Genomic DNA, 20871 nt, shown 5'->3' on the forward strand with positions numbered 1-20871 from the left:
CCTATGTATGGACAAAGAATAACAAAGAGGAAACTTTTTTATCTGAAACTTTTTCTTCAGCTGATCTTGCAGATAGATACAAAACTTTTTAACAGCGAAGCTTTTTTTACATATAGGGTCTGTCTGTACGTCTATCAGAGGCGGGAGACTGTGAGTGCAAATTAGAATTGTGAATCCTGCATGAGGAATCCTTTAACAATTAGGACTGATATGAAAAGCGAAGAATTGCAATTGAAAGTCCCTACGTGGATTTAAGAAATGCAGATTTTTAACTTTTTCGTAAATTCTTTTTGTGTGACATCCGTGTGAAATCTGATATTTAGAATATTGCTTCCTAGAACAATAAGGTACAATATCATAAGCGAAGAATCTATGTTCTTATGTGTTTATGTTCGTTGTAATAAGGTCTAATTTTAGGACTTTGCTTTTATGGATGTTGTCATCCATGTTTTTTATTCTTTTCTACTCCATCCATCAAGTAATCACTTTACATATCTTACTTTTCAGTAATGCAGCTACTCTATAAATCATGGTTAGGCAGCCGCTCGTCAGCCTTGTTTAATATATTATAACGTTAAAGTTCAGCTTGATGTCTGAACCTTTTCCTAAACAAACAATGTAACTTTTTAGAATTATAATTTTACATACGAGCGGGTTTAAATTTGAGGATTATGTGCTGCTGCCGAGCTTTGCAAAATAGTGCTTGGCGGAATTTTTTTCTATCCAACTGTACGTCACTCAAAATTCAATGATATGAATTACTATGGTTATAATTACCAAACAAATGATCTCTGAAAGTTTTCAAATAATTAACACATTTTTAATTTTTTAAAGAATATTTCGTATGGTTGATCTTTTCTAGGGGCGATTTCTCCTGGAAATGTAGAGATCAACCCCCCCCCCCCACCCTCCACTAAAAAAACAAGGAAAATCTTTCAGGGACTTATCAGAACCTCCACTTTTAATCCATAATCCTCCATCTCGGTTTAGTGGTTAACGAGATCCTTTGCCAGACAGATATATATTTTTATATAAAGTTTTATAAATTGCTGATTTATTCTTTTTAATTTCAGCTGCACAGAGGAAAAACACAATGTTGGCCATTCAGGTAGTTTTATTAGTTCATTTTCTCTGGCCACGCTTCAGTTGTATACATTATAATCTTGGCTACTACTGATTTGGCGGTTGTCACCATGCAACTGAATTAATTCGAAAAAAGCCCCCAAAATCAGCTAAAATTTTATATATTTATTATGCTTGTTGCTGGAATAAAAAATACAGAAATTTAACATACACAAGGGGTAAGGTCAATAATTACCTTCCCTTATTTTGAAATAATCAAAATTATGGTTAGATTCTAAGTTAACTATAGAGCAGTTCCTTTAAAAACATTAAACTAAAAAAATCACGAAACCAAGTAAGATTTATAACGTTTAAATGTTTGGACACTCAACTAAATGAACCAATCAAAATTCAATAAAAGTCCCAAAGGTTGTTGAGCTAACGAATAAGAAAACGTTATAAGATTTTGGTGACTAGTGTAATAAACAGCCCAATGTCCCCTCACTCCCTGGTACATATAATTAATCCTTTACACAATATTTGATCATTTTGTTTTATAGAATGAGAAATGGACCATTAGGAAGAATTTTAATCGCTACAAGAGACATCAAACCATTAGGTAAAGTTTTTTTTATTCATTATTAACCCACTGGATCCTTTTATAGACCTTAATCACTTGGGGTTAGAGTGCTAAACATTTTTAAAATACCTTACGAGAAAAAAATTTAAAAACTAATATTTTTAGTTTTTGGCTTTCGTTCAAAAATATCTAAGCTTTTTTTTGAGGGGGGGGGGGTCATTTTGGTAGATTTATATAAGGGTGAAAGAGCGAACTAACATTTTTGTAACCCTCAGAAAAAGACACAACGGCCACAAAAGACCTATTTCATATTTGGATGATTTTCTATATGATTTCAGAAACTGTATTAATGGACAGATGTGAGACTTTTATCCCAAAGCTAGAAACTGAACTTGTGTGCCTCGAGTGTTGGAAACCTACAAATAAGGTAAATTCTTTATATAAAAGTAACAGGTTGTCCGTGAGTCTGTCTGTATACCTCACTCAAGTGCACCTAGAGGCCTATAGAATCATAGCCGCTAGTAGTAAATATTGTAAATTTAGATCCCTACTCGGTAATCGGATCAATAAGAATAAAAAGAAGTAAAAATCCAGTAATATTATTGGTTTAAACGGGTACAAATTTTGGTATGCGAGTATAGTTAATTACCAAATTTCATAAAATATCCATATAGTAGTTAGCTGTAAATAGTAGAATTTCTTATAATAAATGATAAATTCACTGAGTGAAAAAGTCTTTGATACTTCTAGTTATTTATTGAAATATATCTCTGTTGACATTGCACCCTCTTCAGTCTTGTAGTTTAACTGGATTTTAAAGTAAACCCCAAGACAACCCATCTAGAGTTTTAAATCTATTGGTAAAATTTGAGACAGGTTACATTGTTCTAGAGTAGCTTCACTTTAGATTATCAAGGAGCAAGGGGACATTAAAAGGAAAGTAAAGTAGTAACCAAACTTTAATGAGGTTTTTTTTACATTTATTCAAACATTTAACTTAATATATTTTTTTCTGTTTCAGAGATGTAAAGATTGTGGACTACCTCTTTGCTGTAAACCTGTGCAACATAAGATGGAATGTCAGGTGATTTACAACCCTTTTTTTTCCCTAGTAATATACCTGCTTCTAAAAAAGGAATTAAACTTCCATGAGAAGTTTTTATTATCCATCATTCCTTCCTTTATGACTTTATCAAAGTGTTTAAATATAAACTGAATTTTTCTAATTTTTGGTATAATACGAATATAATAATGCTTATTTTCATTGATTGAATTGTGTCAACCATTGTATTGCATTACCTTTGTCTAAAAGTATTATTTATTTTCATAAAAAAATATCATGTTTTTTTTGTAAATGTACAAGGATTAGATTAACAATTTTTTTCTCTCCAAATAGCCTAAATTTAACTAGATAAAAATAAAAATTTGTAAAAAAAAAACCTTTTTTTTAAAGTGTCAAGAAATGCACATCTCTACTCTGAAATTTAATTTTCAAAGAATGTGTTTTGTTTTAATAGAGTTAATTTAGATTTATTTTCATTGCTTAAGCTATTATTATTTTGCTTTTTTTTCGCACCTAAATATATATTTCTATAACAAAGTTGTCTGCAAATAAAAATAGGTTTTAAATTAGCTCTGATCATAATAATCTGGCCTTTAGACTAAACTATGAATTAAGAAGAGCTTTTTAGAGGTATAGAGAAGGCTTTGTAAATAATTTACAATTAATATATTTATTTTCTCCAATTAAAATGTGTTGATGATGAATCTAGAAATATTTTGTCTTTTTATTACTCAATCGAAATATTTGCATTAATGGGCAGTCAGTTTGTTTTATATATACAAATATTTTTAGTAGCAAAAATACTGTTTAATTCACCTTTTCTCTTCTTCGCAGTCTGTCTGCCTAAAATGTGATTTTCTCGGCTACTATTTAAGATAGACTTCTGACTTTTTTTGGAAAGAAATCTCTTTTCAAAGAACATTCAGTATACAACTTTCTTGTTTCGTCAGTCTATCGGTCATGCCATGAAAGATATATGATAAAGCTATGCCACCCAGAAAAATTGGGGACAATTAGCTGTTTATTACACTAGTCCCCAAGGTTTCATAATAACGTTTTTGTTTTGTGAATTTAGACAATTTTTATTAGCTATTTTATTAAGTTGTTTGTTCAAACGTTTCAATCACCTATCTTATTCTACACAAGGGGTAATTTTGTGCATCATCATTGAGGAATGTACATTGATTTATCGGCCATTGTCTTATCCTTTCATATCCCTGTATGCCACCAGCACTCTGACCGTGGGCGCTGTTTAAACGATTATTTTCTTATATTCGATTTAGTCCATAGGCTGTTTCCCACAAGGGCCTAGTCGAGCACAAAAACCCACCGCCTTGTATGAAAAAAAATAGAATAAGGAGAAGGGGCTATCTTTATCTCGTTTGTTTAGTAGCTATGGATAAGTCAGGTCAGGTTAGGTTATATAGGACACCGCAGGCAAATTGGGATGGTGGCTTTATTGCTCGATAGACCCTTTAGAGGAAAGCACTAATTTGCATGATTTATTTTATTTTCAGGCGATTTCCAAATCTGGAAAAGTAACAGAGCAAGAGTTGATAGAGAAAAAAGAAATTTTACCAGCCGTTGGCGTTTATAGGATGCTAGGGTTAAAAAATAAAAAGGTAAAAATGTTCTTTTTGTAAAAAATATACATATAATTAATATACAGCAGAATCGCTTTAATCGCCAGTTAACCACCATCCCCTATATCTTTGTAACGTTTCATTTAGGTTTGGTTAGGTTAGGTAGAGTAAAAAAGAAAGCATCACAGGGTTATAATATTGAGGGAAGGGCGGGGACTACAGGTGGTTCTCTGATTAATTTTAACGATTCTATTAAACATTCTAAATCGATATTTTAAATTTACAAATTTAAATTATGACTTTGGCTATGTGTCAAGCTAAATTTCTTAATCTTAATTTAAATAAATTTTAATTTATCTTTTTAATGAAACTTATATATTTACAGTAAAAACAGCCCTTTTTATTTAACTTTTAAGCTCCTTTTATTTTCATTGCATTTTTACACTTTTTTATTTTTTTGACATTTTTACTAATTTCTTTAATTTTATATTTTAAGTTTTTATATTTTCTTTGTCTAAACTTCATTGATCACTCAAGAGGATTTAAAACAAGGATGACATCCATAGGCATCAAAGCAATAATTTATTCACGAATGGAAAAACGGACACAGTTAGTTGTAGAGTCAAAGATTTTAAGTGGTCATACAAAAAGAGAGAGAAAAAAAAGAATGAGAAATGTTTTGGTACAAGTAGAAATTCACAAAACCTTTCATATATACTAATCTGATATATCTTTTGTAGCATCACCGATAGTTCAACGGACCAAGTAAACTATATGCTGGAAGCTAATTGATTGAGATAATATTCACAGAAAGTACAGCTGTCTGATATGTCTGAAATGTTTTAGACATTAAAATTTTAGAGTAGCTTCGCTACTAAATAGAAATATTGAATTTATTTCATCATAATTAAGCATATACCAACTAGAATAATTGGTTTACCTTAGGCAAGATTTATTTAGGTTATATTGGGAAGCCCTGAATTAGGGCACCGTATGTATAGGCTTTGCAAGGGTTAGGCATAAAAAACTTTTAATTTTTTATTTTTTAAAAAAGGGGGTTGGTATTGTACAATAGACAAAATAGTTTGATGGAAATTGTTTTTGAAGTTTTTTATAGTGCCTATATAAAAAATGACGTTATACTGGCAAACTCTGTGTCAATTAAAATGTATACTGGCCTTCCATTGGTATGACGTCATTTTTTTATATAGAAAGAGCTTCATTTGTTCTGTCCATCTCAAACCCATTGTGATACTTGATATAGACAAAACTGAGGTGGATTCTTTAAAAAATTTGCTTAACTAATCGCTTAGTGGGGCAAAATTGTTTTCGTGAAAAATCCTCCAAATTCACATAAAAAATCTACAAAAATTATATAAAATCTTATGTTAATAACCCTTCTATGATTTTGTTTAATTTTTGTAGATTTTTAATGTGATTTTGGAGGATTTTTCACGAAAACAATTTTGCCCCACTAAGCAAAATTTTTTTAAGAATCCACCTCTGAACTCTTCACACAAACACAAGTGAAACTTGGTGCTTTCCCACAAGTGGCTGGCTGAGGACTGAGCTCTCCCCCCCCCCCCCTCCTTCTCTATTTATTAAATAAGATGGGGAGTAGTTTTTTCCTATGCCTAACCCTTGCGACGAATATACTTACCGTGCCATTTATCCTGGGGGGGGGGGGGGGGGAGGGAGGGGGGGCAGTATCCAATATAACCTAACATAACCTGAAATAAAGTATAAATAAAATTTAAAAAAACTACCCCCCCCCCCTTATTTTTAATTTATTTTTATATAAGCTAAGGGGGGGGATCAATGGTCAAAATGATACTGTCTGTTCTAGCGCCCGAAACTTTAAGTTTAAGTTGTTAGAAACTTATATCCCAGATCTTCTTGTTGAATTTCATTACTATCAAGTATATTAAAGTCAAGCTGATGGGGAAACAATACTAAAACAAGGATGACAACATCCATAAAAGCGAAGCTCTGAAAAAGCAGGACAAACGAACATTAACACTTGTAGAGTGTCAGAACTGAATAATCAGAATATATGTAAATGTATAAAAGTCGGAAAAAAATTGTAAGAAAAACTTCTTATATGTTGGATAGTTACTGTTTAAGGATATATTTACATATTTTTGACTTGATTATACATTGTACCTTGTGGCAATAGGAATCAGTATGCAAAATATCAGATGAATACGACAAATGTAATAAACAAAAATTTGTTGTCAAAATATAAAAAAAATCAATATGTTTTAAATTAAAGAGTTGCTAAGCGTCCTAAATCATACCTAATTGTTATAGAATAATACACGGCATTTTTATAGAAATCATTATACAAAGTTTGAAATCAATAGGACAACTCTAACCTGTTTAAATTAAAGAAAGAGCTTACTGTCCCTGACGGACGTATGGACGGACCGATCCTAATTTAAAAAAGCTTCGCTTTTAAAAAACCTCACATTTTATGTTAAAAAAGAAAAATTTGTCAAATAAAGCAGCTGGGCGACTAATTGTAATATAATAATTTATCTTCCAATGTTATATCCCTGCATTCCCTAAATAAAGTAAGGAAGTTGTTAGAAAGTATATGATGAAGATTTCTTTAACAAGGGAAATTTCATTCATAAGTAGCGCAGAAACTGGAAATTCTTTAACAATCAATATGTGTTGGCATTCTGAATGCAATTTCAATGGTTTATGTCGACTTTAATAAATAGTGGCAGTCACTGTCATAATATCGACATATCGATAGTCTTAGGATATGCTTATAACATACTTTTGTCGACTTATTAACGACATGATTTTTATCAGTTAAAATGCGTAGATACTGTAGAATTGACTAAGTATGTTCTGTTTTTTTTCAAATTACCATAGAGAGAGGGGACAATGGGCGTTTATTACACTAGTCCCCAAAGTTTTAATTTTTTCTTATTCTTTGGCTTAACGACTTTGGGAACATAAGTGAATTTTGATTGGTTGGATCATTAAGTTGCGGTTTCAAACGTTTCAACCACTAATTTTAATCGACAGAAGTGGTAATTTTGTGCATCCAGCCATTGTCTTATCCCTTTAGATCCCTGCAAATTACGATCGAAAACAGAACTTCTTTTTTTAAAAAGCTGTGCTTCAAAACAGAGTAGGTCAAAGAAAAGAAACTTTGAAAGTTAGACTGAGAGTGTTGAATTCAACATTGTTTCTTTTCTAAAGAGAGGCTAAAGTGAAATAGAATAAAAATAAGTGTGGTGTAGCTTTTTGTGTGTTTGTGTTTTAATTTAGGTCATTTTAGGTTAGGTAATACAAGGTAACCCCACTAGAGTTAGAGCACTGTAGGTATAGTCCCCGCAGGGTACGCGCCTCCCACAGGGGTTAGACAAAATGAAAAAAGACTACCGCACTTTATTTTCAATGTATTTCCAAAATAAGGGGTGGGGTGTTTCTGTGCCCGACAGGCACGTTGAGGAAAAACACCTTTTTTGCTTTTTATGAACTTAAAAGTAGCCACTATATAAATTTATCAAGTACGTCAGTAATTGATTTCCTCAATGATTCACTGATTAAGAAATAGCTTACACCGCAAACTAGAGTAAATGCTATTAGAGTTCTCATAAAGTCATAGTTGTTATATTAGTTTTTACGTTAGATAACAACCTTTTTTTTTATTTTATTTAGTTGACCAAATTTGATTTTTTCCTGTTGTGATAGTGCCATTATAGATTTATTATTTTTTACTTTTAATAGATTGTAAACTAAAACTTTTTTCAACCATTTTCTATTATCTGACGTGAGAGGACAATGAAAATAAAATAAAAATTAATTTCGTTATTGGTAGAAGCTGGTATCAACTAATCTTTTCCCCAACAAGGACCGAAAAATTCAAAACATGTCACCAATACAAATTCTATAAAATAAAATAAAAATTATACGTTTATTCATGTACATTCTTTAATAATAGAAATAGGAGAGAAGAACTATAGTGTGAACCCCTTTTCGTAAATCTGACAAAGGAACTCCTCCAGCTGACAAAAAACTTTAAAATTTTTTGAGTAGATAATTTCTAGAAAGCTAACTTTATATTAAGGAATTCTACAATTCATAGCTAACTTATTAAAGGATTTGTAATATGCTTTACACTATACTAGAAAATAAATTTTAACACGATATAATTTACGTGAGAAAAGCTTTATCTTAAGAAATGCGACTATTTACAGCTGACTCTTTATATGAAAAAAATGAAAAAAATATGCCCTTTCCCTTTCCCATATGTGTACAGTGTATACACAGTACAATGCTAGGTCCTGTTGAAAACGTAACGAACGTACTGTTGTATTGCTATTTGTTGTTATTTTATTTTTATTTAATTTATTTCGAGGTAAACATGAAACAAACTATGAATTTATGTATTTTAAATGTTTATAATAGATACGAATTACGAATTAAAGATTATAAATCATGTACATTTGAAGTCCGAGATATTTTTTTGTTTTGTTTTAATAGAAACTCAAGAAAAAAATATGACTTTATTAACTTTAATTCATAAAGGGATTTTTATTATTTTACAATGATTGCAATAGATGAAGCATATTAATTATTAATGCACAGATAAAACATAGATGTGAAACAACAATATGAAGGCAGTACTTCATGTGATGGACTTGATTCGAGTAAAAGTTGAAAGAAAAGCTCTAATTAACTCTAATAAAAAATCTAGAAAACTTCAGTTTAATCCAACCAATGAGATTTCATGTATGCTCCGATGCGATTCATTTATTGGCTCAATCAGACATTCCCTCTCTTTCTTAGTGCCTTTATTTCTTTAATATACCACGTATGGTCCCTCAGATGTCAAAACTTTATTTTAGTGTTTGGCCAAAATGACTTAGCAATTGTATCTGTAAGTACGTCTAATAACACCCTATGCTATTTTTAAAATCCTAGAAAATTTTTTTTGCAAGAAAATTGCATAAATTTGCAACCTTTTTTAGAACCACTACATAACTCGAGTTTTAAAACTTTTTATATAAAATCCTTTTTACAAAAAATATCAATAATTACTTAAAATTAAACCTGAAAGAAAAGAAATCTCATTACACGTGTTAATTTGCATGTTTTAGGTCTTTTTTTGAGGAAAGTATAACTTCCACATTTTTGACAATAATTATATTTTTTAACATTTCAAAGTAAAATATAATAAAACTTAAACGATTTTTCTTGAATTATCAGTTGAAAATTTCATCAAACATGCAATTTAAGTGATGAAAATTTAATAAAATCATTTTTTGAATGTTTAGAATTACCAATTTTCTACATTTAAAACAAACTGTTAACAAAATTTAAAATCATTCTAATATATAACTTTAAAAATCAATAACATTTTATAAAATGATGTTTTAAAAAATAAATCATTAAAAGGTATTAAAATGCATTTTAAGTTGCTTAAAATTATAACGAGAATATCTTTTTACACTTTATTCTTTGTAATAGAGATTAATCGTAATTTGCTGAAAATGAAACATTTAATAAACTAATTGAATCTTTTTGTGACCATATTTAAAATTTTTAATTTTTACACTAAGGTGTTTTTTAATAAAAATCTTTGTTAATTTCTGTTTTACGACAAAAAAAGAAAGGGACTTTTTTACTATTTCTAGGTTATCTTATGCAATTTAAACTATATAATATGAAATAAATTTTAATTGTCTTTCTTTTGAGCCACAAAATACTGTAAAATGTAACATATATGCAAAAATAACAATTTTTTTAATGAATATTATAATATCCTTATATGACATTGCGTCAGAGCTTATTCTTTAGATCATATGTTCATGAAAAGTAGCCATAACTTGGAGGGTTGCACTATTTGTTAGAATATTAAATAAACTTGAATGGTAAAAATATTAGCATATCCTTTGTTAATTCAAATGCTTTAGGTATATTATTCGGAAAGTTAGTTAAAAAAGAGAGCATTTGCTGTGTATACTGTTGAAAGACTTTCAAAAATGTGAATTACAAAGCAATCCTAAAAGATCGGGCCGTAGGCAAGTCTTGGTCGATTGGGGGGTACGGGGGTTTTCTGATAGCAATTTGCGTTATTGGTATACAAGGTAAAAAAACAACATTTTAAAGAAATTCTTTAAATAAAACCCAACGTGTATTGGCAGTACAAACATCTTCATGCTAGCAGACATATGTTTATCAAAATTAAAGAAAAGTATTTCCACAAGAAAAATTATTCAGGTTTCTACTTTATAATTTTAAATATTTTTTTTCTGATAAAATGTTTGACATATATCATATAATCATTTACCAAAAAAAATATTTTGATAATTTAGATTTCAGAGAATATGAAAACCCTCAAAAACTAAGACGACATTTTGCATCTTCTGCTATGACATTTAAGAAAAAAAATTTAAAAATCAAAATTTAGTATGAAAACTATTTTTATCGATTTTTCTGAAGGTATTATCGTATTCTATGGGTTTTTCATTATCATTTACTTATATCGAAAGTGCCAAACATTGTACCCTAACTTATTCATTTAATAAAAAACCAGCCGTGATACCTGTGTCTTCATGCATTGTAAAACATGGGTCAAATGAAGCTTTTTTTTTTTGGGGGGGGGGGTTGTAGGAATTTTCAAAACATACACAAATGATACATCAATTAATAATTTTTTGATTAAGTCAAAAATACGAAGAACTTTTGAGACTTTTAATGCTGTAATCAACATATAAAGTTGTTGATAAAAGGTCTCTAGCTCTTCGAATTTTCAATTTGATCCAAAATTATTTAAATCATTTTTTCATTATAACATTATCAAATTTATGTTCAACCCTTTTTCCTTTTATTTAAAGAATTATACTTATTTCATGTTTCTTAATGTTTTGGTTAGATGGCTCTTTTACTGAGAACAATAATTTAAGAAAAATAAATTGTCTTAAAAAGAAGTTTCTTTTTAATTCTTTAGACGAATGATGTAAACAGCCTGTCAAGCCACTATTTTAAGGTTATTGTAATGGGTGTTTGGTGTGCCCTTTGTTTTTCCCTTTTTATTTTTGTAATACCTATATTTGGGACAACTTGTATTACCCATAAACTGCTTATTTTTAACATTTACAAAACGGCTTGCTTTAATTTTAAACATTTTTTCATATTTGATCACAAACCAACCACTAATTAATGGATATTTTATCATAAGAAAAAACATTTTGATTTATTACATTATCCTGTAATTGTTATCAACAAAGAAAATAGCATATGCAGAACTGAGGTGGATTCTTGCTTAGTGAGTCAAAATTATTTCGTAAAAAATCCTCCAAAATCACATAAAAAATCTATGAATCATGAAAGGGTTATTATTAATTAACATAAGATTTTGTTTTATCCTGGTAGATTTTTATGTGATTTTTAAGGATTTTTTACAAAAAACTATTTTGGTACTAATAATTTTGCCTCACTAAGCAACCCTATTTTTTTTAAGAATCCACCTCTGTATGTTAATCAGCTGAGAAAATTTGAGGCAAAATAGTTTTTCTTCTAATGAAATATTCCTACCTGCTTCACAAATATTAATTAACTGTTTATTTTCTTATGTTTATTGGCTGCTTTATGACGACAGCCAAAAGTATTTTTTGTAGAATTTTTTTTTCTCAATGTTATGGAGTTATATGTTGATTAGGAAAGCTCAACGGCAAGCTTTTATAATGGGAAATCAAAACAACAATTCAATCTGTATAGGCTTATATGTATATCAGTAACTATTCTATAATTTGAAGTGTCTGTCTGTATGTCAGTCCCTCTGTCTCATACATTTTGTGAGGTTAATATTTAAGAGAGACAGCTGAAACTTGTCATGATGATATCAATAATCATTCTCACATAAACGACCCCTTAAATAGTGGATGTAAATATTCTTATTTTCTCCCAAGTTAGTCATTTTTTCCCCTGAGGTATCATTTATTTCCCTGAGGTATCATTTATATCCCCAAGGTAGTCCTTTTTTTCCCCTGAGCATGGCAACTGGTGAACAGAATCTCAGTTCTGCACCACAAGCCTCGATGGCAACTGGTGAACAAAATCTCAGTTCTGCACCACAAGCCTCGCACAACTGAAGTTCCCATGTCTATACAGTCATATTTATACGAAAAGATTTTAGAATTTTTTTTTTGACGATTTGAAATTTTTTTTGGAAGATTTTAGAATTTTTATTAATTACTAAAAGAAAGCATGATTACCTCGGGGAAAAAAATGACAACTTCAGAGAAATAAATGAAAATTAAAAACCACATTTTAGCATAAAAATGAGTTTTTGTTTAAATGAGAATGATATTCCTAAACAAAAAACTGGATAGGAATACCCCATTCATTGCTCAATTAGGTTTATTTATTGATATACTTCTTATTTTGATAGTAGTCACAAAAAGATTTAGTTTTTAGTTTTAAGCTTTACAATGTATATTTAGTTAACCTTGTTGGTTAGTAAAGCTTGTAGACAACCTTGAAACTAAACATTAAGTTAGTGTTACCCTTATAGATAACCTTGACAATATATATTTAGTAAGTGTTAAACCTTATTGATAACCTTGACAATATATATTTAGTTAGTTGTAAACCTTATAGATAACCTTGACAATATATATTTAGTTAGTGTTAAATCTTATGGATAACCTTGACAATACATATTTAGTTAGTGTTAAACCTTATGGATAACCTTGACAATACATATTTAGTTAGTGTTAAACCTTATCAATAACCTTGACAATATATATTTAGTTAGTGTTAAACCTTATTGATAACCTTGACAATATATATTTAGTTAGTGTTAAACCTTATAGATGACCTTGGCAATATATATTTAGTTAGTTTTAAAACTTATTGATAACCTTGACAATATATATTTAGTTAGTGTTAAACCTTATAGAGAACCTTGACAATATAAATTTAGTTAGTATTAAACCTTATAGATAACCTTGACAATATATATTTAGTGCAAAACCTTATTGATAACATTAGCAATATATATTTAGTTAGTGTTAAACCTTATATATAACCTTAACAATATATTGTATTAGCTTGATAAACCCTTTAGATAACCTTGACAATATATATTTAGTTAGTGTTAAACCTTATGGATAACCTTGATTGGATAGAGCGTACAAGAGACTTCTCCAAGTTTACAGCTGCTTCAGAATTTCTAAACTCAAGGAATGTTTTTAATTGATGAGAAAGTATTATGGTTTAATTATCAGATTTGGAAGCATTCGAAATAGGACTTTCAGAAAAAAGGCTGCAAAGAAGGTTGGTTTCCTGTAATTCTACACTTAGGATTTGATTTGATTTAAAAGTAAAAAAAAATCTTGCTTTATCCAATGGCTGTCTGTAGGTTTATTTCCCAGATATATCCAACAACTGAATTAATTCGGAAAAAAATATATTTTGTAGTTTTTAGATGTTTGTGGAATCTACCGTAGTAAAGAAAAAAACAGAGCTTGATCTTTAAATCGTTTTTATGGTGCGCTGAATCGGGGCGATTCAGAGGTGAACCGTAGGTGCGCTAGTGGTAAGCCACAGCGCACCTGATTTTTAAAAGATTTTCAGTGCGGTGTTGTTAAATCACTTGCGCACTCACTAAGATATCGATCCGCGCCATGCCAGTACAACTTTATTACTTAAGCAGTGTCAGTAAGGTATTTTATATAAAATGCCGTGTCAGTATGGTATCCTTATACTAAAGTAACAGGATGTTTGTCTGTCTGTGTGTCTGTCTGTCTGTCTGTGTGTACCGAAGGATCTCGCTAACCGCTAAACCAATCGGGTTCTCCTTAACAGGGTAGATTCTCATATGTCCTGGGAAGGTTTTTAACTATTTTGGGGGAGGGTACTACCACCCTCCCAAAAGAAATGACAAAAAAATTGAAAATTTTCTTAAAATCTGGGAGACTTCAGCGTCAAATAAGGTGGTATCGTACATAATAAAATAACTTTAACAAACAAAAACATTTAAAGTGCCACTAGAGGCCTCTAGGGGCGTAGCCGCTAGTTTTATATAAAACATTAATATATAAAATGTTTTCACGATAGTTTTGCAATAAAATATTAAAGTAATTAAAAAAAAAATATTTATTTTTTAAATAAATCACCCTGATTTGGTTCGGCAACGCCACTCAATGAGTGGCATTGCCGCGCCGGTCCCGCGCCACTGGGCGCGCCAAATCGCCCATGCAAATTCGATTTAAAGATTGGTATTTAATAATTTGATGGTGCACTGAATGAATCGCCCCGGTTTAAATCACCTATAAACGATTTAAAGATCAAGCTCAGGTAAAATAACAAAAAAATGCTCGAATTAATTCAGATGTTGGTTTACCGCCTCCAAGTTCATGAGAACTATTATCAACAAAACAATTAAAAAGGAGAAAATTTATTTGAATATTCTTTGATTAATGAAAAACATATTGTTAGAAATCTATTGGGTGGTGAATCTCCCCACATTGTTCATAAAGTTCTCGGTAAGCATTTATAATCTTTATATAAAAGAAACAGGGTGTCTCCTTGTGTGTGTGTGTGTGTATGTGTGTGTGTGTGTGTGGCGAATTATATCACTAACCACTGAACCGCTTCTACATAGTAAAGCTTCAAATTAGGTCCAAGGTTTATTAATATTTGGAGAGGTTACCTCCCCCCCCCCCCTCCCAAGATAAATCACCTCAAGAAAAAAAAATATTCCCCCCTCTCAAAAGAAAGATAATAAAATGGAATTTCAACTTAAAATAATAGGCTTAAACCATCACAGGACCTATCTAAAGCTTACCATAAAAGGAGAACTGAATGGGAAAAGTGATCAGCAAGATATAATCAAACGAAAACAAAAAAAAACCTTGCTACTTTTTCTCGTATTCATCCAAATCCGGTGGGTAGGAACCGGTTCTCATTCATACGAAAAAAACTATGTCTAGCACCGAATTATATCCAGCTTTCTACGAATATGAAAATGTACAATCATAAGATTAAAACCAGTTTTTTTAGCCGGTGCCTTCGGCACCTCGGGGCCAAAAAAACTAGTTTTAATCTTATAATTGTACATTCTATATCCGCGGAAAGCCGTTTATAATACGATGCGAGAAATAACTATTATTTTATTTTAGGAATTTTGAAATCCAACGCCGTGAATGCTGCCGACTATAATGCAAGGTATGTCAGGGGTCTAAAGGGATAAGAAAACGGCTTATGAAACCATTAATGAGAAACCTTTCTACTGAATTTCTTTAAACATCGTATTATAGACAACTTTACGTGGATATTAAAATGAAAAGTTATAAGGAGTAAAACCAGTTTTGTGAGCTAACAAAACCGATAATAATCTTAGTAATTTTATTTTAGTATTCATGGAAAATACGATGGTATTTATGATTTTTCAGTATGGATGAGAACCAGTTCTAATCTACCGGATATTTATCGGTTTTAAAGCCATACTGGAAAAATGCATTAGCATATTGATGAAAAGTATATTAAAAATGTAAAAATTTAATGAACCTTTCAATACAAAGGAGAAAATATCATTAGCAAAATAATATCCTATTCAAAATATAAAAATATGTATATGTAATAAAATCATTATTAAATTTTTATCTTAGATGTAAATTAATTAAATATTGAAACTAATTTTTAAAATAAGATATTGAGAACAAAATTGAGAGTTAATAATCAACCCTTTTCCATGTCGTCCTAGGAATTATCATTTTAAAAATAAAATTTGTTTTATACTTTAATATTATAATTGAAAATCAACATGCGGCCTTTTGGCAAAAATTGAAGATTTTTAAAGAGTTCCTAATTATTACAAGAATCATCATGTGACACTATAAATGAAATGATAAAACAATTTTAGGGCTTGTTACCCATTATTCTCTCTGATGAACCATTCCTGTAGAAATAACGTCAGGTAATAATATGATTTTCTCAAATAAAAATTTACATAAAATTTTATGTTATATACAAAAGACAACAAAGTCTGAAAATGAAAAATATTTATTTTAACAGAGTATATTAATATTTTAATTTTAAAATATAATTAGTAATGTAAAGGGATAATTCCATGTGTAGAAAAAGACAAAGAATTAATCTATTTGCTAGCTGCATGGTACCAAGAATATCAAGCTTAATTTTTTTGGCGATGGATTACAAATATCAATAGGGGGGAAAATGCCAGATGAAGCTCTCCAAGAGAAGCAGCTTATAGTGCAAAATAAAAGATAACACAATACAATACAAATGACCAATGATAGGCCAGTATAAATTGTACCATTGGTAAATTACAATGTAAGCTAGCCTATCACTTATCATTTGTATTGTATGACGTCATTTTTTATTTGGCACTATAAGCTGCTTGTCGCCAAGATTACAGTTTTTGCACATTTGAAAATCATCCAAAATCACATAAGAAAATCTACAAAAATTTTAAAAATCTTATGTTAATAACCCTTCTATGATTTTGTTTAATTTATGTAGATTTTAATGTGATTTTGGTGGATTTTTCACGAAAAAATTTTTCCCCACTAAGCGATTAGTGGGGCAAATTTTTTTTAAGAATCCACCTCTGGAGTAAAATGTACAGTAAAGGGGGAGGTAATTATCCATCTAAAAAAAATTGGTGAGGGCTTATAAACCAAGACACAAAGCTTTATTTTAGGAATTCATAAAAGTTTTAGGAAAGTTAATAAAAAAAATTTCGGGGCAATATTTTTTATTAGTAAAGGGGAAAAATCAAAAAATTAGTAAGAGTTTTTTTTTACCTCAAATGGTCCTTACATGGAACTGCCCCTTTACATTGACTATACACGTAGTTAAAACTGATTTCATATGGAGATATATTGAATCCAGAACTATTGAAGATTCACAAGAAAGAGTTATGGAGGTGGTGTCCAAGGTTGCAATAAAAAGGTAGGAAATCATCATATTTGTGCAGGCATCTTAAGGAATAAGACAATGGATGATCAAAATTGTTGATAATGAAAATTATTTGTTGACAATAATTATTTGTTGAAAAGATTAGACACTACCAACTAGCCAATAAAAATTTTTGAGCTAACTAATAAGATACTGTTGTTAGAAAACTTTGGATACCAGTGTAATTTACAGTCCAATTCCTCCCCTCTCCCAGGATAAGAGGCATTTCCCTTGAATAAACCAGAGTGGACCAAATAACTTTATATTCTTGATTTTCAACTTTTTAAAAAGTGTTTCTATCCTAACCTAAAATAAGGATAAAAAATAAGCTTTAAAAAATGCTTCTTTTGGAAACTTGAATTGTCATATCAATCTATTCATTGAAAGTTTTTTTATTTTAATAGAGTGAGGGGACATTTAACTGCAAATTATTTTAGTTACAAAAAATACGTTATCTACTTCGTTGGATTGAAAACTTTGGTTGTTTTAATCCTACTAGCAGAGTCTAAACTTTTTGTTTTTCAAATTTGAGGTGTACATTAAGATATATAAGTTGGAAAGAATTTTAATGATAGAGGGAGATTTGAAATCTGCAGCAAATTTTAAGGATTTTTTATAAAATTCGTTTTTTGTAGAATTCTTTATCTAAAAGCGGAAATACAATTTAAGTTAATCAATTTTGACATCTGTGATTGGTGAATTAAAAATTATCTTCGCTCTGATAGGAGAAGCTTAATAGTCGCACATCATTCAACCAATTAGAGCGCAGGTAGTTTCCAATCCACCAATCCTATTGGTCAAAATTTATGAACTTAAATTGTATTTCCGCTTTTAGACAAATAATTATACAAAAAAAACGAATTTTATAAAAAGATCCTTAAAATTTTATGTAGATTTCAAATTTCCTTCTAACATTAAAATTCTTTCCAACTTATATATCCTAGTGCACATCAATATAATCATTCATTGACTTATACCTTGAGATCCCTTGTTATTTAGTTAGAATCATTATTTAATTCCATTAAAGGATAATTTCTATTATATAATTACAGGTTTAAAAGCTGTTTAATATTAATGAAGGTGTTTTTAAATTCGCTACAAGAACAATTTTCATGAATTTTGCATCCTTTTTAACATTTCATTTCAATTAAATTATTTCTAGTCAGGTAAGTTTTGCTTTAAAATGTAGGCTATAGATAAAAGATTATCTAAAACGTAGTTTTAAGATGTAGTTAGATAACTTCATTAACTTTGCTAATTTCATTGAAAAGTTATTTAAATTTTGTGTTTTAACAGTAGCAAAAAAAAGCTGCTCATAGTGCCCAATAAGAAATGACGTTATACAATACAAATGACCAATGGTAGGCCATTATATTGGAATTGACCAATGTTGAAATAAATACTGGCCTATCATTGATCTTTTGTATTTTTGACGTCATTAAAAAAATTAAGCTGCTTATAGAGCCTAATAAGAAATGACGTCATACAATACAAATGATCAATGATAGGCCAGTATACATTGTAATTGACCAATGTTAAAATGAATACTGGACTATCATTGGTCTTTTGTATTTAATAACGTTATTTTTTATTAAGCACTAAAAGCTGCTTCAAAAAAATTTTGAAAACATGAAAATTCCAGTGTTTAGTAGTTTTTATAACCACGTGTAGCCCTTGCATATAATATCAATTTAAACAACATTAAAAGTCTAGAAAAGAAGTTGTATCAACTTTTTTTTTATAGCTAGCCGGTTCTTTTAGTAAGTAGTAGATGTAAAATTTTTCATAGAATTCAAATATGCAATCGGTTTTTTTGTAGACCTCTTATTTTTTAAGTAATTTAAGTTTTTAAAAAAAATAATTAAGTCGGTTTTAAGGTACTAAAACGCAACAAAATAAAAGAAGAAAATGGTCAGTAAGAACAAAAATAGTAAGATCTTTAATTTGACACCTTACTTTTAAAATTCTGTTGAGTAATTATTGAAAAAATCTATTTTTTTAACCTCGGTATAATAAAAACTTTAGACCTAAATATTTTCTCAAACAGACATAAAAAACATGGGTTCATATATACCATTAGAATCAGAAAAATATTACGAATCCATTGTAAGCAAAATTGAAAAAAATTAAAAAATTAAAAAATTACAGAAATGGCCAATTATTTTTTTTGTTCAGACAACACTATTGTCTTCCCTTTTTTACCCCCTCTTTACCCCCTCTTTACCCCCTTCCCATTTTTATACTCAATTGAAGAATTAAGACGTTGCCTGTACAACATAATATGATATTTTCATATAATTCCTTTTATTGTAGTTTATATGTGGTATCCGCCGAGGATAAATGGCAGACACCGGAGTTCAATTAGATTACGGCAGTGTAACAGACGTGGACACCTTACTATAGAGAAGCTACGCTTCTCTAGCATTCACTAGATAATGATCAACATCTATTTCAGTTGTCACTTTATTGAAGGTTTAAAAGATACTGAAGTTATATACAACAAACAATAATTACATGGATAGGAATAAATAATCATAACATAAAAGCATCATAATACATATACAATGGTCAGTTTGGGCAATAATGATCCCCCATCCCTGAAAAGGGTGGGGGAGAATTAAGAATACAGTTAACCATAATAAACATGACAGATTCAATCATTAATTTTAAGCATAGGGAGGGGGTCGCTAGACCCCTTCCCCAGGACTCGGGGGAGGGCCATTGACCCTCCACCGAACCCTAGATCAGGGGTGCCATAGGCATGGCTCACGGTTGCCGAATACCACAACTCTCCCCTCGGAAGGCTGGGAGATGATTTCCCTACCAGACTTCCGACAGTGGTTGAGGCCTTTGGTCCGCTCCTTAGGGCTAATATATATATACAAACGATAATGATTCAATGGAATCCTAGTGGTGAGTGTCTTCTTAGGGTTGATGGGCCCCCAATGTGGGGTAGAAGGCAGAGGCTGGCTTGGGTTGGACACGTTGGTCAGCGCCGGCAGGTATCAGGTTTGCTGGTGGCACAGTTGTTGCTGGAACGGTCAGCAGTGGGGCCTGCTGGTTGTTGTTGGCAGCGGCTGGGGCGCTGGCTGCCAGGTTAATCGTCTGAGCAGCGGCCTGTCCTCCTGAGGGGCCGCGGGGTCGGCCAGAGGGCGGTCCTGGCCTACCTGGGCGGTCATGCCCGCTGTCAGTTGATTTCATAGACACCATTTCCTCGGCTGCTTCCCTGCCGATGGGAATGGCATCCCAGTCCACTGAAAAGTCCCGGGACTTGGCATGGTTGAGCCTGGCTCTAGCCAGCGCTTTCCTATACAAAGCTGGATGGTACAGGAACACTTGTGATATCGCATTCAGGGCTGCCCGGACTCCTCCTTGTGCTGCTGCCAGAGAAATGATGGTTAGGTCCCCCAGCAGTTTGAGGATCAACAACAGCAAACACAGTATGGCTGCGCCATCTCCCCACTCGTGGATGGCTTGTCTAAATCCAGCCCAGACATCCAGGGCTGCCTCTCCTTCCTCCGCCAGTCGGTCAATGTTGTAGGACACTATCCCATGGTCTCCTGTGGCCGAACAGCTGCCTTGCTGAACGCAGGAGCCATAGGATAGGCCGGTCAGCATGGCACTCTTGTATG

The 20871-nt window shown here is 31.1% G+C and overlaps 2 protein-coding genes across 5 annotated transcripts in view; both read left to right on the forward strand.

The window, feature by feature from the left end:
- RpS20 (ribosomal protein S20) overlaps positions 1-20871 on the forward strand; it is a 186072-nt gene that overhangs the window by 59716 nt on the left and 105485 nt on the right. The window lies entirely within an intron of this gene.
- The window catches only part of LOC145303810 (SET domain-containing protein SmydA-8-like), a 40184-nt gene that overhangs the window by 2272 nt on the left and 17041 nt on the right, over positions 1-20871 (forward strand). For 2 of the 4 annotated variants that reach the window (XM_080145436.1, XM_080145435.1), the window contains exons 2-12: positions 1074-1108; positions 1623-1681; positions 1981-2069; positions 2664-2726; positions 4223-4327; positions 11262-11300; positions 13407-13496; positions 14754-14802; positions 15439-15484; positions 16182-16235; positions 17159-17233. In XM_080145436.1, the coding sequence (XP_080001562.1) occupies positions 1074-1108; positions 1623-1681; positions 1981-2069; positions 2664-2726; positions 4223-4327; positions 11262-11300; positions 13407-13496; positions 14754-14802; positions 15439-15484; positions 16182-16235; positions 17159-17233 (704 nt within the window). The remainder of the gene's footprint in view (positions 1-1073; positions 1109-1622; positions 1682-1980; positions 2070-2663; positions 2727-4222; positions 4328-11261; positions 11301-13406; positions 13497-14753; positions 14803-15438; positions 15485-16181; positions 16236-17158; positions 17234-20871) is intronic. The other 2 variants (XM_080145437.1, XM_080145438.1) reach the window with 2 other exon arrangements.

The sequence above is a fragment of the Acartia tonsa genome, chromosome 13 (genome assembly GCF_053477335.1).
Source record: "Acartia tonsa isolate MP-2025a chromosome 13, ASM5347733v1, whole genome shotgun sequence".
NCBI classification, from domain to species: domain Eukaryota; kingdom Metazoa; phylum Arthropoda; class Copepoda; order Calanoida; family Acartiidae; genus Acartia; species Acartia tonsa.